Raw genomic sequence first — 15889 nt, forward strand, 5'->3', positions numbered from 1 at the left:
AATTTCGAGGAAGATATCAATAAAAACAACACATAAAAATGTTAATATAAATAAAAAATGACCCATTACCAACGACAATGACATAGTAACAATATTGTCCTAAACAATGGTATATCTAATTGATCTTGATCGATAACCTATTTAAGTCTGAGACCTTAAACATGATTCAGAGAGGAAACTCACCTCAGACGGTAAGACAGTTGGGACAAAGGGCTGTTACGAACCGACACCGGTGCATTGTCCACAAACAATGTGTTTGTTCTCATAAATGCCTGTTTTGATACACTACGCGACACAGTGTACATAAAGTCATTGTATCGATTTGACAATATGTGTCCTACAATGTATGCACAAGGAGGGACAAAAGGTTGGCGCTTTGTATGTGCTGTTTTTACGACTGTTATTCCATCACGGTATATCGACAGTTCGGAAGCAAAATTAATATTTATGTGTGTTGAGTAAGGTGAACAGAGCTCCTGGAGGGGAATGGGCGGGTACCGATGCTTCTGGTGGTGCAGGCGTCTATAAGCTACGGTAATCGCTTACCATCAGGTGAGCCGTACGCTTGTTTGCCAACCGAATTGTATAAAAAAAATCTTATGCCTTCTCTGATGTATGAACATACATATTATGTTTAGTTTGTTCAAATCAAAGACATTTATTGTGTGAATTCTTTGTTAGATTTTTTAAGTTTGTTTAGTTCGTCATCAAAAATTTATTGTGACATCATTATTACGTCATTATGATTGATACAACTGTCTGTTGATTAATCATTTTAACACGATTGTTGTTTAACAATAGCACCCGTTGTTTATTTATACTTATTATTCGGCTAAATAGATATAAATGAAATTTAGGTACTTTTTAGACGGTTAAATTATACCTATCGTAATAGCAGTCAGATTGATTGCTGTTACGATACAGATAGATACAGATGGATAATTATCATTAAAAAAACATTTCTAAAATTATTCCTAATTTTTGTCAATCATAAAAAATGTAAAGTAATTTCAGAATTTTTATTTCTGTAACTTTTTTTAAATTAAATAGATACTAAATACGGATTTCGAGAATAAGATTGCTCTATTTATTTGATTTCGGAATTAAATATGTTTATATATTTTAATGTAATTATCTTAAGCAAAACTATAGGAAAGTATGAAGCGTTATTCACCTTCGTTACGACATTACATAGATGTGACTCACCTAACTGAAGTATACCCATGACGAGCTCCACACATCCAGACAGAAAGGCGAGCAGCACCGCGAACTCGGGGCCGAGGCCGTGTAGGTTCTCCCTCGTCAAGATGGCGGCGATGGCCGTGGGCCCGATGGCCGAATCCTTGACTGACCCGAACACAGTGTACACAAAACAGGCCATGAACGAGGAGTACAGCCCGTACTGTGGAGGTAGGCCTGCGACTCCCGCGTAGGCTATGGCCTGCGGTATCACCGTCAGTCCTACTGTTATACCTGTGAAGTAAAAAATCTTGTATAATTTCCTTTTTATTAATATTTTTTTAATAAATTTAATTATAAGTTTAAGAAAAATAAAATAAGTATTATTTACATACAATAAAATTAACATTATTTTTTGATATCGTACATTAAAAGGGAATCTGTTTGCTTCAAAAGATTAAATTTTATAGTGATAAAATAAAAAGTCCATAAGTACATAATCATAAAGTTTTATTGATTTAATCAGTTCAAAATAATTTTTGGAGGTCAGTACTCAATTATAGCTAGTTAGTACCTAGTGTTGAAACGTGGACCTAGATGTAGGCCGCTTGCAAAACATCAGTCCACATTGTACACAGTCGCACAATAGTACCTAAATCTCTCTAATTTCACGCTTGACCAGTCCGCTGACGTCGACGAGCAACAACGTTTTACGACACAAGTCACATCCTGCACTCGCCAGATCATTTTTAAATGAATTAAATTGAATTGTTATAAAATTGTAAAGGAAATCTCATCTCATCCTGATCAGGTCCAGACAAATCTTCTGCGTTACATACCTTATCCGGTCCAGATCGGGCATGCCCGGTCCAGTCCTTCTAAGGAACACGAAAATTTCTACTTGGGTAGAAGTTTTTTAGTAAGAATTCACACTAAAATTTTCAGAGCCTGTTTCACGGCCTGTGAATAATGCTATTTGATGGATTACAACAGTACTATACGTACAGATAAAAGTTTTGATATAGTATTCTTTTTCCATCGAATTCCACTATATAGCTATAAGAGATATTTCCATTCGCAAATATGAATCGAAAAGTTGTATCTTACTAATTGATGAGACACACACACATACACACACACACACACACACACACACACACGCACACACACACACACACACACACACACACACACTTCAGCCTATCGCAGTCTACTGCTGGACATAGGCCTCCATAGGTTCGTGCCAAAAATGGCGTGAACTCATGTGTTTTGCCCATAGTCACCACGCTGGGCAGGCGGATTGGTGACCGCAGGGCTGGCTTTGTCACACCGAAGACGCTGCTGTCCGTCTTCAGCTTTTGTATTTCAAAGGCAGCAGTTCGATGGTTATCCCGCCATCGGTCGGCTTTTTAAGTTCCAAGGTGGTAGCGGAACTGTGTTATCCCTTAGTCGCCTCTTACGACACCCACGGGAAGAGCGGGGGTGGCTGTATTCTTTACTGCCATAACCACACAGCTGATGAAGAAAAGAAGAAAGAGAATTGATAAGAAACAGAACTTAATGACCTGTTCTACCTCGTGCTGATAAAGTCTATCCGCAATCTATTTGTAGGATGAATGTACCTATATAATAAAAAACCGATAGCCACAACCGATGAAACCGACCTTCTGTATAAAATTAATTAAAACCATTTTCTAATACTAATTGTAAATCTTAAAACTATTTAAAAACCACCTTTTTTAATTTATTTTCTTATTTCAAGTTTTGTTTTTATTGTAATAAAATATAAAATCATAAGAATTTAGACTATAGAAACATTCCATACAAAAACAGATTTTATATAATAAATAAAATAATTAGAATTCAAAAAATAAAAACAATTGTAAAACTATACATTATTATATAAATCAGTTGGTAACTGGAATAGAATAGTGTAATACCTAATATTATTCAAAGCCAAAAAATGAGATTAAAATTACCTAAGACAATATAAGGTTAAATTGTAAAAACCGGTTCGTAGTTGCAAAATACATAACAATTAAATATAAAATAGTCCTCAGGGATAAATAAAAAAGATTACAGAGACTCGCACCACATATCACAACACCCAGACTCAGGCGAGAATCGAACCCGCCACCCTCGGAACAGAAAGCAGGGCCACTACAAACTGCGAGAACGGGCTAGTCATAACCATAATGACAAAAATGACAGAACTTCCATACAAAGTTTCTTCTATGTTCAGTCTGCCAGTGACACATTCAGTCAGGCATGATATTTCATTATTATTATTATACACCGGAAGTACACTGCCATATCCATGACTCGAAGAACTGTATCGAGTTTCAACTGTTATGAGAATCTCGTCTGGTAAACAAAATTTTTAATTCATGCAACAAAGACAAGTATTTTATCTTTATCTCAACATTATGAAATATATGATAATTTAAAAATGAACCTTTATTTTTTACCTTTGAAAATATTTGGATAAAAAAACTAAAAATTCACGGTAATTTGACCGTAAGAATGTGAATTATTAAATTAAATTTTATACCATTAAAAATAATCTCTATATGTATAAAATTGATAGGTCATTCACTCATTACGGAATATCAAAAACCGAAATAAAATTTGCTAGGGAGGTAGTTTGTAGTTAGGAGACAGTTGCTAAGAACGGATTTGCTATAGGGCTGCATTAGGGGCTCTCGCAAGTTTGTATGAAAGCCCTTCAATTATTGTGCTGCAAAGATTTATTTTAATGTAAAACTTTATTGTGAATACTGTTTGTCAACTTAAATAAATAAGAAAAAGATAAATTTGACAGAGAAATAGTTAATAGTTAGAAGGATTACACTAAAAATAGATTTCGCAATAGGGCCGCATAAAGGAAGTCTAAGGGCTTTTGCAAGTTTTCATAACTCTCCTTAAATTATTGTGCTACAAACGTTAAGACTTTATAGTTATTACGTTCGCTACTAACAGATTTTGAAAAATTATACCTCTAATGGGATGAAATACGAGTTGGCAGTTTGTATGGAATTTTTTTAATTTTTGAAGTTTGATTGATTGTAACCTGTAACATCCACAGCATAGCAATCCATTAAGGTTTCTGTTGATCATAGTAGGGGATATACCCACCAAACCATAGAAGAGCAGCAAAGTTGATAAGCTCCGACCATTCACCATGGTCAGAGCTGGATCTCACATGAAGAAAGGAGCTAATGCCCAACTATTGGATGTTACAGATTCAATCAATCAATCAAAAAGACTCACGCATTTGAACTCGATCGTCAACTCTCGGTTTCCAGATAGTACCAATGATTACCTATCATTATTTTATCAGTCAAGTTTATTATATGACATCGTTGCAAAAATTACTAAGTATAGTTGAATAAAGAGGGATAAAACAAATTTAATTTAGGGTCATAGATACAGTAACGCTTTTGACGCTTACCTGCAATAATATCCGCTAATCCGTTTCTGAATGTGTAGTGCGGTAGCCAGGCAAGGATGGGTATCCTACGCAGAAGAGTTTTCTTAGAGCAGCAGGCCTTGAGGCGCCGGACCGCTTCCCTCTTCCACGTACTCTTTTTGGGCGTGGAGAGGTAATGCGGGTAAGGGCCATTGCCAACTGTAATACAAAGTTATTTATTAGTAAGTTGTGTGTGGTCGAGTGGAAGCGAACAGTCAGTCGTGTGTCCAAATATAAGAGAGGAAAACGTTTAGGGATTGTTGACATGGTTTCGTAGAAAAACAACCTTTGTCTAAAAAATCACTTACAAACTATCACAGAATAATACCTACCATACTGGATTATATAATTGCTTCACATAAAAGTATGGCTGGCTGCTAAAAGGCTGACATAATCGCATGTACTTTCAAATAAACAGTAGACATTACATTATCTTGTTGACAAAGTTTGGATGGTTAAGTAAAAATTCCTAGAATTAGTCTTTTCAGTGTTTTGATAACAATAATTCTACGTGGCAATTAGGCGTAACAATAATTCTAAAAACAACATTTTCATATCTAATCGACTCTAAATGTGCATGGCATTCGTATTTGTAGATATGTTTAATGATCGGTGAAAAAGTAATTCCATTGTAATTTGAAAAGTGCTTCGTTTATACCGTAAAATTACATGGACAAATATTTCTACACACTTATTAATGCTCCAGCGACGATTATAATTGTCCCACTCTCTGTGTGTATTTATTTTTAAAAAAAATCAACGTCATTATACAATTTTCCACCAGATGTTATTACCAGCTACGATGACGAATGACAGAGTTCTGTAATACCCGTTAATTGTAGCCTTGTGTATGAATATTTTAATAATTATTGTCACGCTATTTTACATGATAATTTGCTTTACGCAGAAGAAATATTCGATTGTGATAATATGTAAGAACTTTATCTTTAACAATATTCTGATTTCATAAAATCGTACAATCGTCCCTTTCGTACTTATTGTAAGATTTAGTACTGAATAATACATGTTCATGACCCATATACAAACAAAACACTAATACATACAAATGCATGCTACACATTTTGTTCTAACTTGCATCCGTGTGAAGTTGGGCGGCTCGCTAGTGTGTGTGTATAATAATTTGATAACAAACGGCGTTCACAGAGGTTGCTTCCGGTGCGAAAAGGTTTATTTGAAATAATGTTGAACAAACAATCGAAAGACAACATTAGTCATCGAAAGAAACAGTTGTTTAGTTATTAGTCATCAGTCATTAGTTACAATAATAATGTGTTTGCTCGCAAACGAAAAAAAACCGACTTCAATTACATCGAAGAGTAATACAACGTAGATCGACGAAAAAATAGTCAAGTAACTACGCGCTATCAAAGATTACTTAAAAAGTAGTTATCAGATCTCGATAAAATTTATATGTGACCACATGATAAACATCAGCTTTCGAGTAAATTAAATATATCAAAATCGGTACACCCAGTAAAAAGTTATTACGGATTTTCGAGAGTTTCTCTCGATTTCTCTGGGATTCCATCATCAGATCCTGGTTTTCTTATCATGGTACTAAGCTAGGGATATTCCCTTTCCAACAAAAAAAAGAATTATCAAAATCGGTATATCCAGTAGAAAGTTATGCAGTATAATACAACGTAGGTCGACGAAAAAACCGTCAAGTAAAAACGCATTATTAGATATAACTCGAAAAGCAGTTGTTTGATCTCAAATAAATTGAAATGGGACCAATTGACACACACCACCTTTCGATTAAAAAAAGATTTGTCGAAATCGGTCCACTCAAAAGTCAAAAGTTCTGATGTAACATACATAAAATAAAAAAATACAGTCGAATTGAGAACCTTCTCCTTTTTTGTAAGTCGGTTAAAAAGGTTTTTAGTCAGTCAAAAATTTCATATTTGCTAAACAAGTCATTAAAAGATCTAAAAAAATACTCGACATCATATATCTCTTGTAGGTCAACCAACAATAATAAACAATATTGTAAGCAACAGAAGATGTGGGTCAAAGCCAAGGTGAAATAACCGTAGGCTTGCCATTGCCCGGTTAACCAGATGTGAGTTGATTAGAGTCACTGCACATGTTAGTTAAATCCGCGATCGATGTAGAGTAGAACGCATTCATATACTTCAGGAGTTTAAACCTATTGTAAGGGATTTTAACAAGGTCAAATGAATTAGAATTGTTCATGTATGATTTTTTTTTTTTAATATTTTTTTACTCCTTGAAATATTTTTCTTTTTAATTTATTCTAATTTTTTTTTAAATTAAAAAACGTCTCACTTAAAAGTTTAAAATAGGAAGACATAGTATTAGTGAAATATTAATTCAATTGTTTGGTGTATACGTGCATGCAAGTATAACGACATACGAGTATATTGGTCGAAGACTTTCAAACTATCGTCAGACTTCATGTCGGCAAATAGTTAGATAATCGATCAAGAAACAACATCTTTTCACAAATTTCTTCTCAATTACGCGACGCGTCGACGTCTTGCCATCTTTTAAATGAACGCGCCAGACTACCCACTAAAACCCAGCGGTGCCCTCGTAGTCGTAGTGGGACACCACGGGGTCGCGTTAGCAACTTAGCATGCTAGCGCGCCGTCCCAACACGTCTTGCTGATCGCAGTGTTGCCAACCCCAGGACGCAGCGTCAACCTTTGTTTTTCGTTCTGAATTTTATTAATGACCGTCTCCGACATATTAATATTAAAAACAAATAATATCAGCAGTCTTCTAAATTACTTTTCTTAGTTTCACAAATAATATATTTTTATACAGATAATTGTAATGAATATTAATGATATTTGTATAATGTATTTTACTAACTCGTTAAGGTATTTAAGACCAGCTTTCTCTCGTTTCAAAGCAAGTTAGAATGACACAGTTTGTAAATTCAAATCGGACTTTACAAGAACTTTCGTTTAAATAAATCTTGTCAGGTCTACGCACGGTTTATATTAGCACCGATAACGATTAACCGGAAAGTACGTGTAAGGATCAGTAAAAGGTAATGAATCACGTACAAGTTTATAGTGACTGTCTGATTATCTGTAGTATCTATGTACTATAAAATCGTTTATAAGTCGACATGACAAAATATACTAATAAAAGAGCTATAAAAATTGTATTTAAGAACGATTTACAACTTTTTTATGGATAGGGTAGCCAGTAAGCGTACGATCCGCTAGGTAAGTATATACTGTACTATAGTATACATACTGTAGCCTAAGAACGCCTATAACACCAGCAGAATTAGCAAGCGCGTTGCTGACCCTACTCTGGACCCTCCGCAGGAGCTCTGGTTTCCTTACCTACCACAGGAACACACCACTAATTGAGCGCAGTGTTATTTAGCTGTGATCTTCTTTGGGTGACAATTGTCTTTTGTATAATACGCGTTTTAACTATGTACCGATAGATGGCGTTTGTCAAATTATTTTATCTTTCGAAGACTGCTGGGTACACAGGCTTATTATTAGCGCAAGAATAATAGTCACAGTCTGTGATTACCTGAAGTGCGTGTCAAAAGTGTTTAATAAGTTGATGTGACATTTATTCGAAGTAGGAACTAAGTTGAGTGGCGTTTATGAAGTTATTTACAACTGTGACAAATCATTATGTTTTTTGTTATCGAATGTGTAGCGATTTGATGATTGTCAAATTATGTATAATTTTAAATCACACTCGCAAAATAATTTACTAGTAATAGCTTGCTCGATATTTATAGCAGTCTGACTGAGGAAGAAGCTCAACATTGCAGAAGATCACACTTAAATAAAACTGTTCCCAAGTAGTTGATGAGTAAGGCATGGCTTATAATATTAAGTCATGAATGATGACTGCGTTGTTTAAGTTTTAACACTCCCAAGTCCTAGACCTAAAATAAAGTTTTCGTGTCGAAGCGATGTAGAGACAATACGCTGATGGGAGGACTCTTTTTTGTTCACTACATAAACATTACATCACGGCTTCTACATAAACAATTAATTATGTTCGATTATTACCTTTTTTTATCAATTAAGTATTTACGATTGTTTAATGGAAATTATTATTATCATTTATTAGAGTTCCGTGTTTTTAAAATACAGCGAAAGCGATTATGAACTTTGAAAACTATTTACGAAAACTGAAACTAATGTGTGTGGTTTGAGTTTAGTGGCTGATACTGATGTTTTAATTATAGCGTATTCCTACATCATATAGTCTCAACAAAACTTTCAATTTCTACTGTTACCCGCCATTACCTCTGTGAGAGGGTCAGGAATAACGAATCAACTACAGGCTAAAGACTGAGATTTTGTGTATCTAAGCATGGATCGTGTCTGAAGAATATATCATACCTTGTGACCAAAAATAACCTTTATACACGGTTTAGTCATCTGACTCTATCACCCCTTGATAAGCTATCACTTGTAGAAACAGTGGCGTATTTAAAGATTCAGCGCCCCGGGCCATTTTAATTTGCCGCTCTATAAATTAAGGGCAAAAGGTAAAAACAGATAATGTTAAGGATGTGATAATCGATCGATTTTTGGTGAAATGTTTCGGCTGACCTTTTTATTCAGTTATCCATTGTTGTAATAATCTATAAATTTTTACACATCCCTATTATATATTCTCGGCTTGCAACGCCCCTCGCAGAATGCTGCCCCGGGCCACGGCTCTTTTGGCCCTATGGTAAATACGCCCATGTGCAGAAAACATAATGAAGACTTTTCTCCATCATTAATATTATCATCAGACATAACAACTATTATAATAAACTACAACTAATAATACTACTATAAATAATAATAATAAATAAATCAAATGAAAAAAAAATAAACATTATTCTACGGAACCCGCGGTAGCCGTGGCGTTTTTTTCTTAGTAACACAGAATTTTGTTCTTTGTAAATACAAAAGAAAGCACTTAGCACGCTGCACGCGATAACAAAATAATTGTTAGTATTATTATAATAGTAATAATTCGACGCTAATAACTTCTCACCGCTGTCATTGACAAGAAATGTAATTTATGTGAAAACAAAAACGTCGATTATATTAATTACTAGCTGACCCGGCGAACTTCGTATCTCCTAACACAAACTTTATCGTATGTTATTAAAGTTCAAATTGACTTTTAAGTATTATCACAAATCTTTTGTATGGGAGTATAGAAAAGTGTTGTTTTTAGACTTTTTATATTATAGATGAAAGTATTACATCCTATTTATTGTACATATCAATATAAGTGATTCTAAGTGATTCCTAAGACCTTTTAAAAAATATATTCAACGCTTTTTTTCTTCTTTTTTTCTTTATTTACATGTATTCACCTTTATTATGATAAATAGGAATTATTATACTTACATTGTTTTTTGGAACACAATTTTAATTATTTAAGTAAGCAATTTTTTCAAAGTGCACAAATTGGAATCGGCAAACAACTTATTATGTGTTGAATTCAAGGAAAATAATTAAGAATAACATAAGAATATTTCTTACTAACTTAAACAAAGTTTATCGCTAATTTATGTTAAAATCTACTGAGATAGGGCACAAAAAGAAATATCTGGCTCAAAATCTGGAGCTGCCCGACTGGGGAAGTATCTCGACCTTACAAACAGCTTAACGCACTCTCCGATGCAGGTTGGAGACCCACAAAGACAGACATCCAACTTGGAAAGAAGTATTTGTAACGGGAATCGAACCCCAAACCGTCTGTGACCCGTACATGGCGTACCTACGTACCACTATACTAGTGCGGTTGTTACCCCTACTACCCTGCCGTATATATAGTTATATATTGTCCTATACACTATGTGATATATATACCTGTGGCATTGAAATAGTTTTAGCTTAGGACATTTTACTGTCAAGCGTTTGATATTTTTCTAATGGAAAAACTTACAAGTTCATGAAGTCACCGACTCGACTAATAAATACTAGCCCATCTGACGACCGCCTCAGTACTAAATAATGAGTCAAAGTTCAATAACTAAAAATTAGCGGAAAATAAAAAAAGCATAAAGTTATTCTATATTTTAAGTTGTAACAAATTACACACAGTTTCGAAGTTAGACCAAAATCGGTTCAATTGTTTAGCAGTTCATCCCAAGTATATATACATCATGACACGAAATTTTTGTACATAGAGATTTGCCATAATTCTAATTCGGGGATACGCAAATGGGACCTAAAAGTAGTGTGTCACGGGCTATTGATCTAGAAACACTGATCTTAACACTGAACTGTATTGATATGTAAAATACAGCAAAAGTCGTGACCCAAAGCGAATGCAACGGTTAACAAAGAGCCTAACTGTAGCTTATTATCTGCAATCTTTTGCTAGTCTTTATTGTCTTCCATAGAAATCAATAACATAGGTTTAAACATTTTTTTTCTCTGTTTCTAAGTCACGAATTATTACATGTAATATGGGTTGTTTAATTTAATAATACGTGCTTGAGGATTATTTCTAGTATGTTACTCTTTTGTGTTAATATTTTGATGAAATTATTCTTAATACAAAGAAATTTATTTAATTTATTTATGCTACATAACGTACGCAACTATTAAAAACTTTAGTATGTATTTTACTTTCATTTGCTTTTAATCTCAACTTCATCGATTTTCTCTCTTCAATCTCCTACCTATCATTGGCGAAATCATCCGTGCTACTTCGGCACAATTTAGGTTGTAAATTATCATGCTATGAGTCTTGCAGAACAATGGACAAAAATATCACATGGAAATGTACATGTACATATACTCACAAAATATATCTCGGATAAACAGACAAATTAGCACACAAATACAATTATTAAATTGTTTCTGGTCCGTTCTGGATAATAATTGATAAATATTTCATACATCACTAAAAGTTCTAGAGCGATCGACTTCTGCGAAGTGTATGCGGAAAAATTGTCGCCTTCATTCGCAATGCATAGTTAGCATTTAACATCGGCACACACGGTCTGTGGGTATTTTTATATTAGTTCTGAATGTATACAGAGTGGGTACAAACATTTAATTTAACTACATCAACTACATACCATTTGTAAGCTATATACAAAGAATTAGTCACGACCCCCCCCCCCCCCCCTAGAAGGATTTACTCCTGCGTTCATCATCTTCCTGCCCTTATCCCACTTATGTAAGGTCGCCACAACAGTTTTCCTCTTCCATTCCTTCTTCCATGTGCTGTCTGGCTACGGCACTAAAGAATTTAGCCACCCCCTCTCTTCCCGTGGGTGTCGTAAGAGGCGACTAAGGCATAACAAGGTTCCACAACCACCTTGGAACTTAAGAAGCCGACCGATGGCGGGATAACCATCCAACTGCTGGCTTTGAAATACACAGGCCGAAGACGGGCAGCAGCATCTTCGGTGTGACAAAGCCAGTACTGCGGTCACCAAACCGCATGCCCAGCGTGGTGACTATGGGCAAAACACATGATTTCATGTTATTTTTAGCGTAAACTTGTGGAGGCCTATGTCCAGCAGTGAACTGTATAGGCTGTAATGATGATGATGATTCCTTCTTCCATCCCTTCTATTATTCGTCACTTCAGCGCTTACTCCTTTTTTTCTCATATCCTCACTCACACAATCCATCCATCGCTTTTATGGTCTGCCGATCGCTCTTTGTCCTTCGACATTCACAAGGATTTACTCTTGCGTTGGGGGTTAGGAATCACATTCAATACACAAACACAAACCCCCTGACCACCTATATGGCCCGTACAAGTGTTTGCCGTGATTGGGGATCAAACCCACGACCGCTAGCGTAACAGCCAGTGGCATGACTTATGAACGCTGTGCCAACGCCTCATCACAGAAGCTTAGGCGTAGGATACATTTGCAAATGATCTTTAATTAATGCTTTGATTCAATAAGTATCCTCATAAAATTTGGGTAACCAAATGTAAAGAAACCCAGTAACTACGTCATCATCATCTTCCTGCCCTTATCCCACTTATGTAGAGTCGGCACAACATGTTTTCCTCTTCCATTCCCCTCTATTATTCGTCACTTCAGCGCTTACTCCTTTCTTTCTCATATCCTCACTCACACAATCCATCCATCGCTTTTTCGGTCTGCCGATCGCTTTTCGTCCTTCGACATTCATCCCTAACATTCTTTTACTAACATAGCCTTCACCCCTCCTCATTACATGCCCATATCACGCTAACCTATTGCTCCTCTTTTCTCCGTCACGGGTGCTACTTTCAACCCAGTACCTACGTAGTTAACTAAAAATCCAGAACAATGAATAAGCAGAAGAACTTTTCATGTCAGTAGTTTTACGAGATCCAAAGTTATAAAACCAAGTCTTTTTATATGTAAAATCTTGTGTATGTAACAGATGCCCCGTCCACGCATCAAACAAACAACGAACAACTTTATTTTATTATTAGAGACAAACGGGTTTTTACAGAATCAGGAAAAGTTAGGAAATGCGTTTTTTTCTTCTAATATCCTGAGGTCGTTCGCCATACTTATATGGAGTTGCTATTTATAGGCTGACCGTACGTGTCGTGACCACACTGATAGTTAAGTGTCCGAATGGATGGTATGTTATAATGTTGTATAAATTCAATGGTGGTTACATTCCCATCTTAATACATAGATGCATGTGTCAAAATTGAAGTTGAGTCATTTCTCATTCAGTCAACAAGAATGAGTAAAAATATATCACTGGTATGCAATTGAAAACTGCATTATTTGTTAGTGGACACACATAAACACACACACAAAAATACAAACATACTGGCTGCTCGTCCACGCGAGCATCTATAACTAAAAGAAGGATAGTAAATTAATAATACAGATTCTAATTATATGACAAAATTAACGTCAATTGAAAATAATTTTAATATATTTTTAGAACTCCTCGTACATTGTGCTCTAAACGTAACACAATTTTCCCTTAACAGAGGCTATGAAGCGACAATATTGGGTGTTATTACATTGTCACGAGATAGTTTATTGAACGAGGATAACTTATAACAACTCTTTAGTTTGACCTTCGTTTAAAGTAGTTTTATTTTGTTTATGTCTAGGGTGGTAAGCAAGCGTACGCCTCACCTGGTGATATAACGTACAATAAAAAAAAACATGACAAGACCCACTTTTCGAATAAAAAAAGGATCATCAAAATCGTTATGAGATAACACACAGAATAATTGTGTTTGCTTGCAAACGAAAAAAAAACCGACTTCAATTACATCGACAAGTAATACAACGTGGATCGACGAAAAAATAGTCAAGCAACTACGCGTTATCAAAGATTACTCAAAAAGTAATTATCAGATCTCGATAAAATTTATATGTAACCACACGATAAACATCAGCTTTTGATTAAATTAATAATTGTGTTTGCTCGCAAACGAAAAAAAAAACCGACTTCAATTACATCGACGAGTAATACAACGTAGATCGACGACAAAATAGTCAAGTAACTACGCGTTATCAAAGATTACTCAAAAAGTAGTTATCAGATCTCAATAAAATTTATATGTGACCACATGACAAACATCAGCTTTCGATTAAATTAAAAATTATTAAAATCGGTACACCCAGTAAAAAGTTATAGCGGATTTTCAAGAGTTTCCCTCGATTTCTCTGGGATCCCATCATCAGATCCTGGTTTCCTTATCATGGTATCAAACTACAGATATCCCCTTTCCAACAAAAAAAGAATTATCAAAATCGGTACATCCAGTAGAAAGTTATTGTGGATTTTCGAGAGTTTCCCTCGATTTCTCTGGGATCCCATCATCAGATCCTAGTTTCGTTATCATGGTACCAAACTAGGGATATCCTCTTTCCAACAAAAAAAGAATTATCAAAATCGGTACATCCAGTAGAAAGTTATGCGGTATAATACAACGTAGGTCGACGAAAAAAGCGTCAAGTAAAAACGCATTATTAGATATAACTCGAAAAGTAGTTGTTAGATCTCAAATAAATTTAAATGGGACCAATTGGCACACAAAACCTTTCGATTAAAACAAAATTTGTCGAAATCGGTCCACACGGGCAAAAGTTCTGATGTAACATACATAAAAAAAAAAAAAAAAAAAAAAAATACAGTCGAATTGAGAACCTCCTCCTTTTTTGGAAGTCGGTTAAAAATTATCAAAATCGGTACACCCAGTAAAAAGTTATTGCGGATTTTCGAGAGTTTCCCTAGATTTGTCTAGAATTCCATTATCAGATCCTGGTTTCCTTATCATGGTACCAAACTAAGGATATCCCCTTTCTAACAAAAAAAGAATTATCAAAATCGCTACATCCAGTAGAAAGTTATGTGGTATAATACAACGTCGGTCGACGAAAAAAGCGTCAAGTAAAAACGCATTATTAGATTTAACTCGAAAAGTAGTTGTTAGATCTCAAATAAATTTAAATGGGACCAATTGGCACACAAAACCTTTCGATTAAAATAAAATTTGTCGAAATCGGTCTACCCGGTCAAAAGTTCTGATGTAACATACATAAAAATAAAAAATAAAAATACAGTCGAATTGAGAACCTCCTCCTTTTTTGGAAGTCGGTTAAAAAATATAATTGATACCCTCCTGCTTCTTTGAAGTAGGCTAAAATCATGCTTATTCGTAGATTTATATGAAGTCTTAGTTAAAGCACTTTTTGTAAAACGTAACGATTCCTTTATTAGTTTCACATCAGAAGACGAGAATAAAAATTATGTCTAAGATCTTTGCGGTTACCAATAACCTGGATGTGGAACGTTTAGTGCAAGAAGGTTAGCAGTATAGCACTTAAAGACATGACACAAAGATGTTATGCAATCTGTGGTAGAAACGAAAAGAAGAAACGACATTCTGACGATTCTTGGCACACTAGACCAGTTACACAGTTAACAGTAGAAAGTTCTTTCAATATTTGAACAATCTAACGAGTTTGTTAATGTCTTATACACCAAAATTTCTCTTTTGGTATAAGGAGTCTTCTACCCTTTAGAATGAACGATAAGGTGCAGCCTATAAATGTCATAAAAGGAAGAAATTACCAGTTTCCTCATAACGCCCCATTTTTGTGCAAACTAGACCAAAAAAAGTGTTTGTTTATTCAAAGGCGTGAAAAACAGGGTTATTGATGCAGTGAGGGACGTACTACGATTCTCATCTTTTCTTAAATCTTAGTATTACATAATTACTGATATGACCTTCACCATCATCCAATACAATTATAAATTA

General features: G+C 34.9%; 1 protein-coding gene across 1 annotated transcript in view; it reads right to left on the reverse strand.

Moving 5' to 3' along the window:
* LOC123656851 (sodium-independent sulfate anion transporter-like) overlaps positions 1-15889 on the reverse strand; it is a 57674-nt gene that overhangs the window by 20529 nt on the left and 21256 nt on the right. The window contains exons 2-3 of the mRNA XM_045592467.1: positions 4631-4807; positions 1207-1473 (exon numbers count right to left, since the gene is read on the reverse strand). Coding sequence (XP_045448423.1) covers positions 1207-1473; positions 4631-4807 — 444 coding nt within the window. The remainder of the gene's footprint in view (positions 1-1206; positions 1474-4630; positions 4808-15889) is intronic.

The sequence above is a fragment of the Melitaea cinxia genome, chromosome 10 (genome assembly GCF_905220565.1).
Source record: "Melitaea cinxia chromosome 10, ilMelCinx1.1, whole genome shotgun sequence".
Lineage (NCBI taxonomy): Eukaryota > Metazoa > Arthropoda > Insecta > Lepidoptera > Nymphalidae > Melitaea > Melitaea cinxia.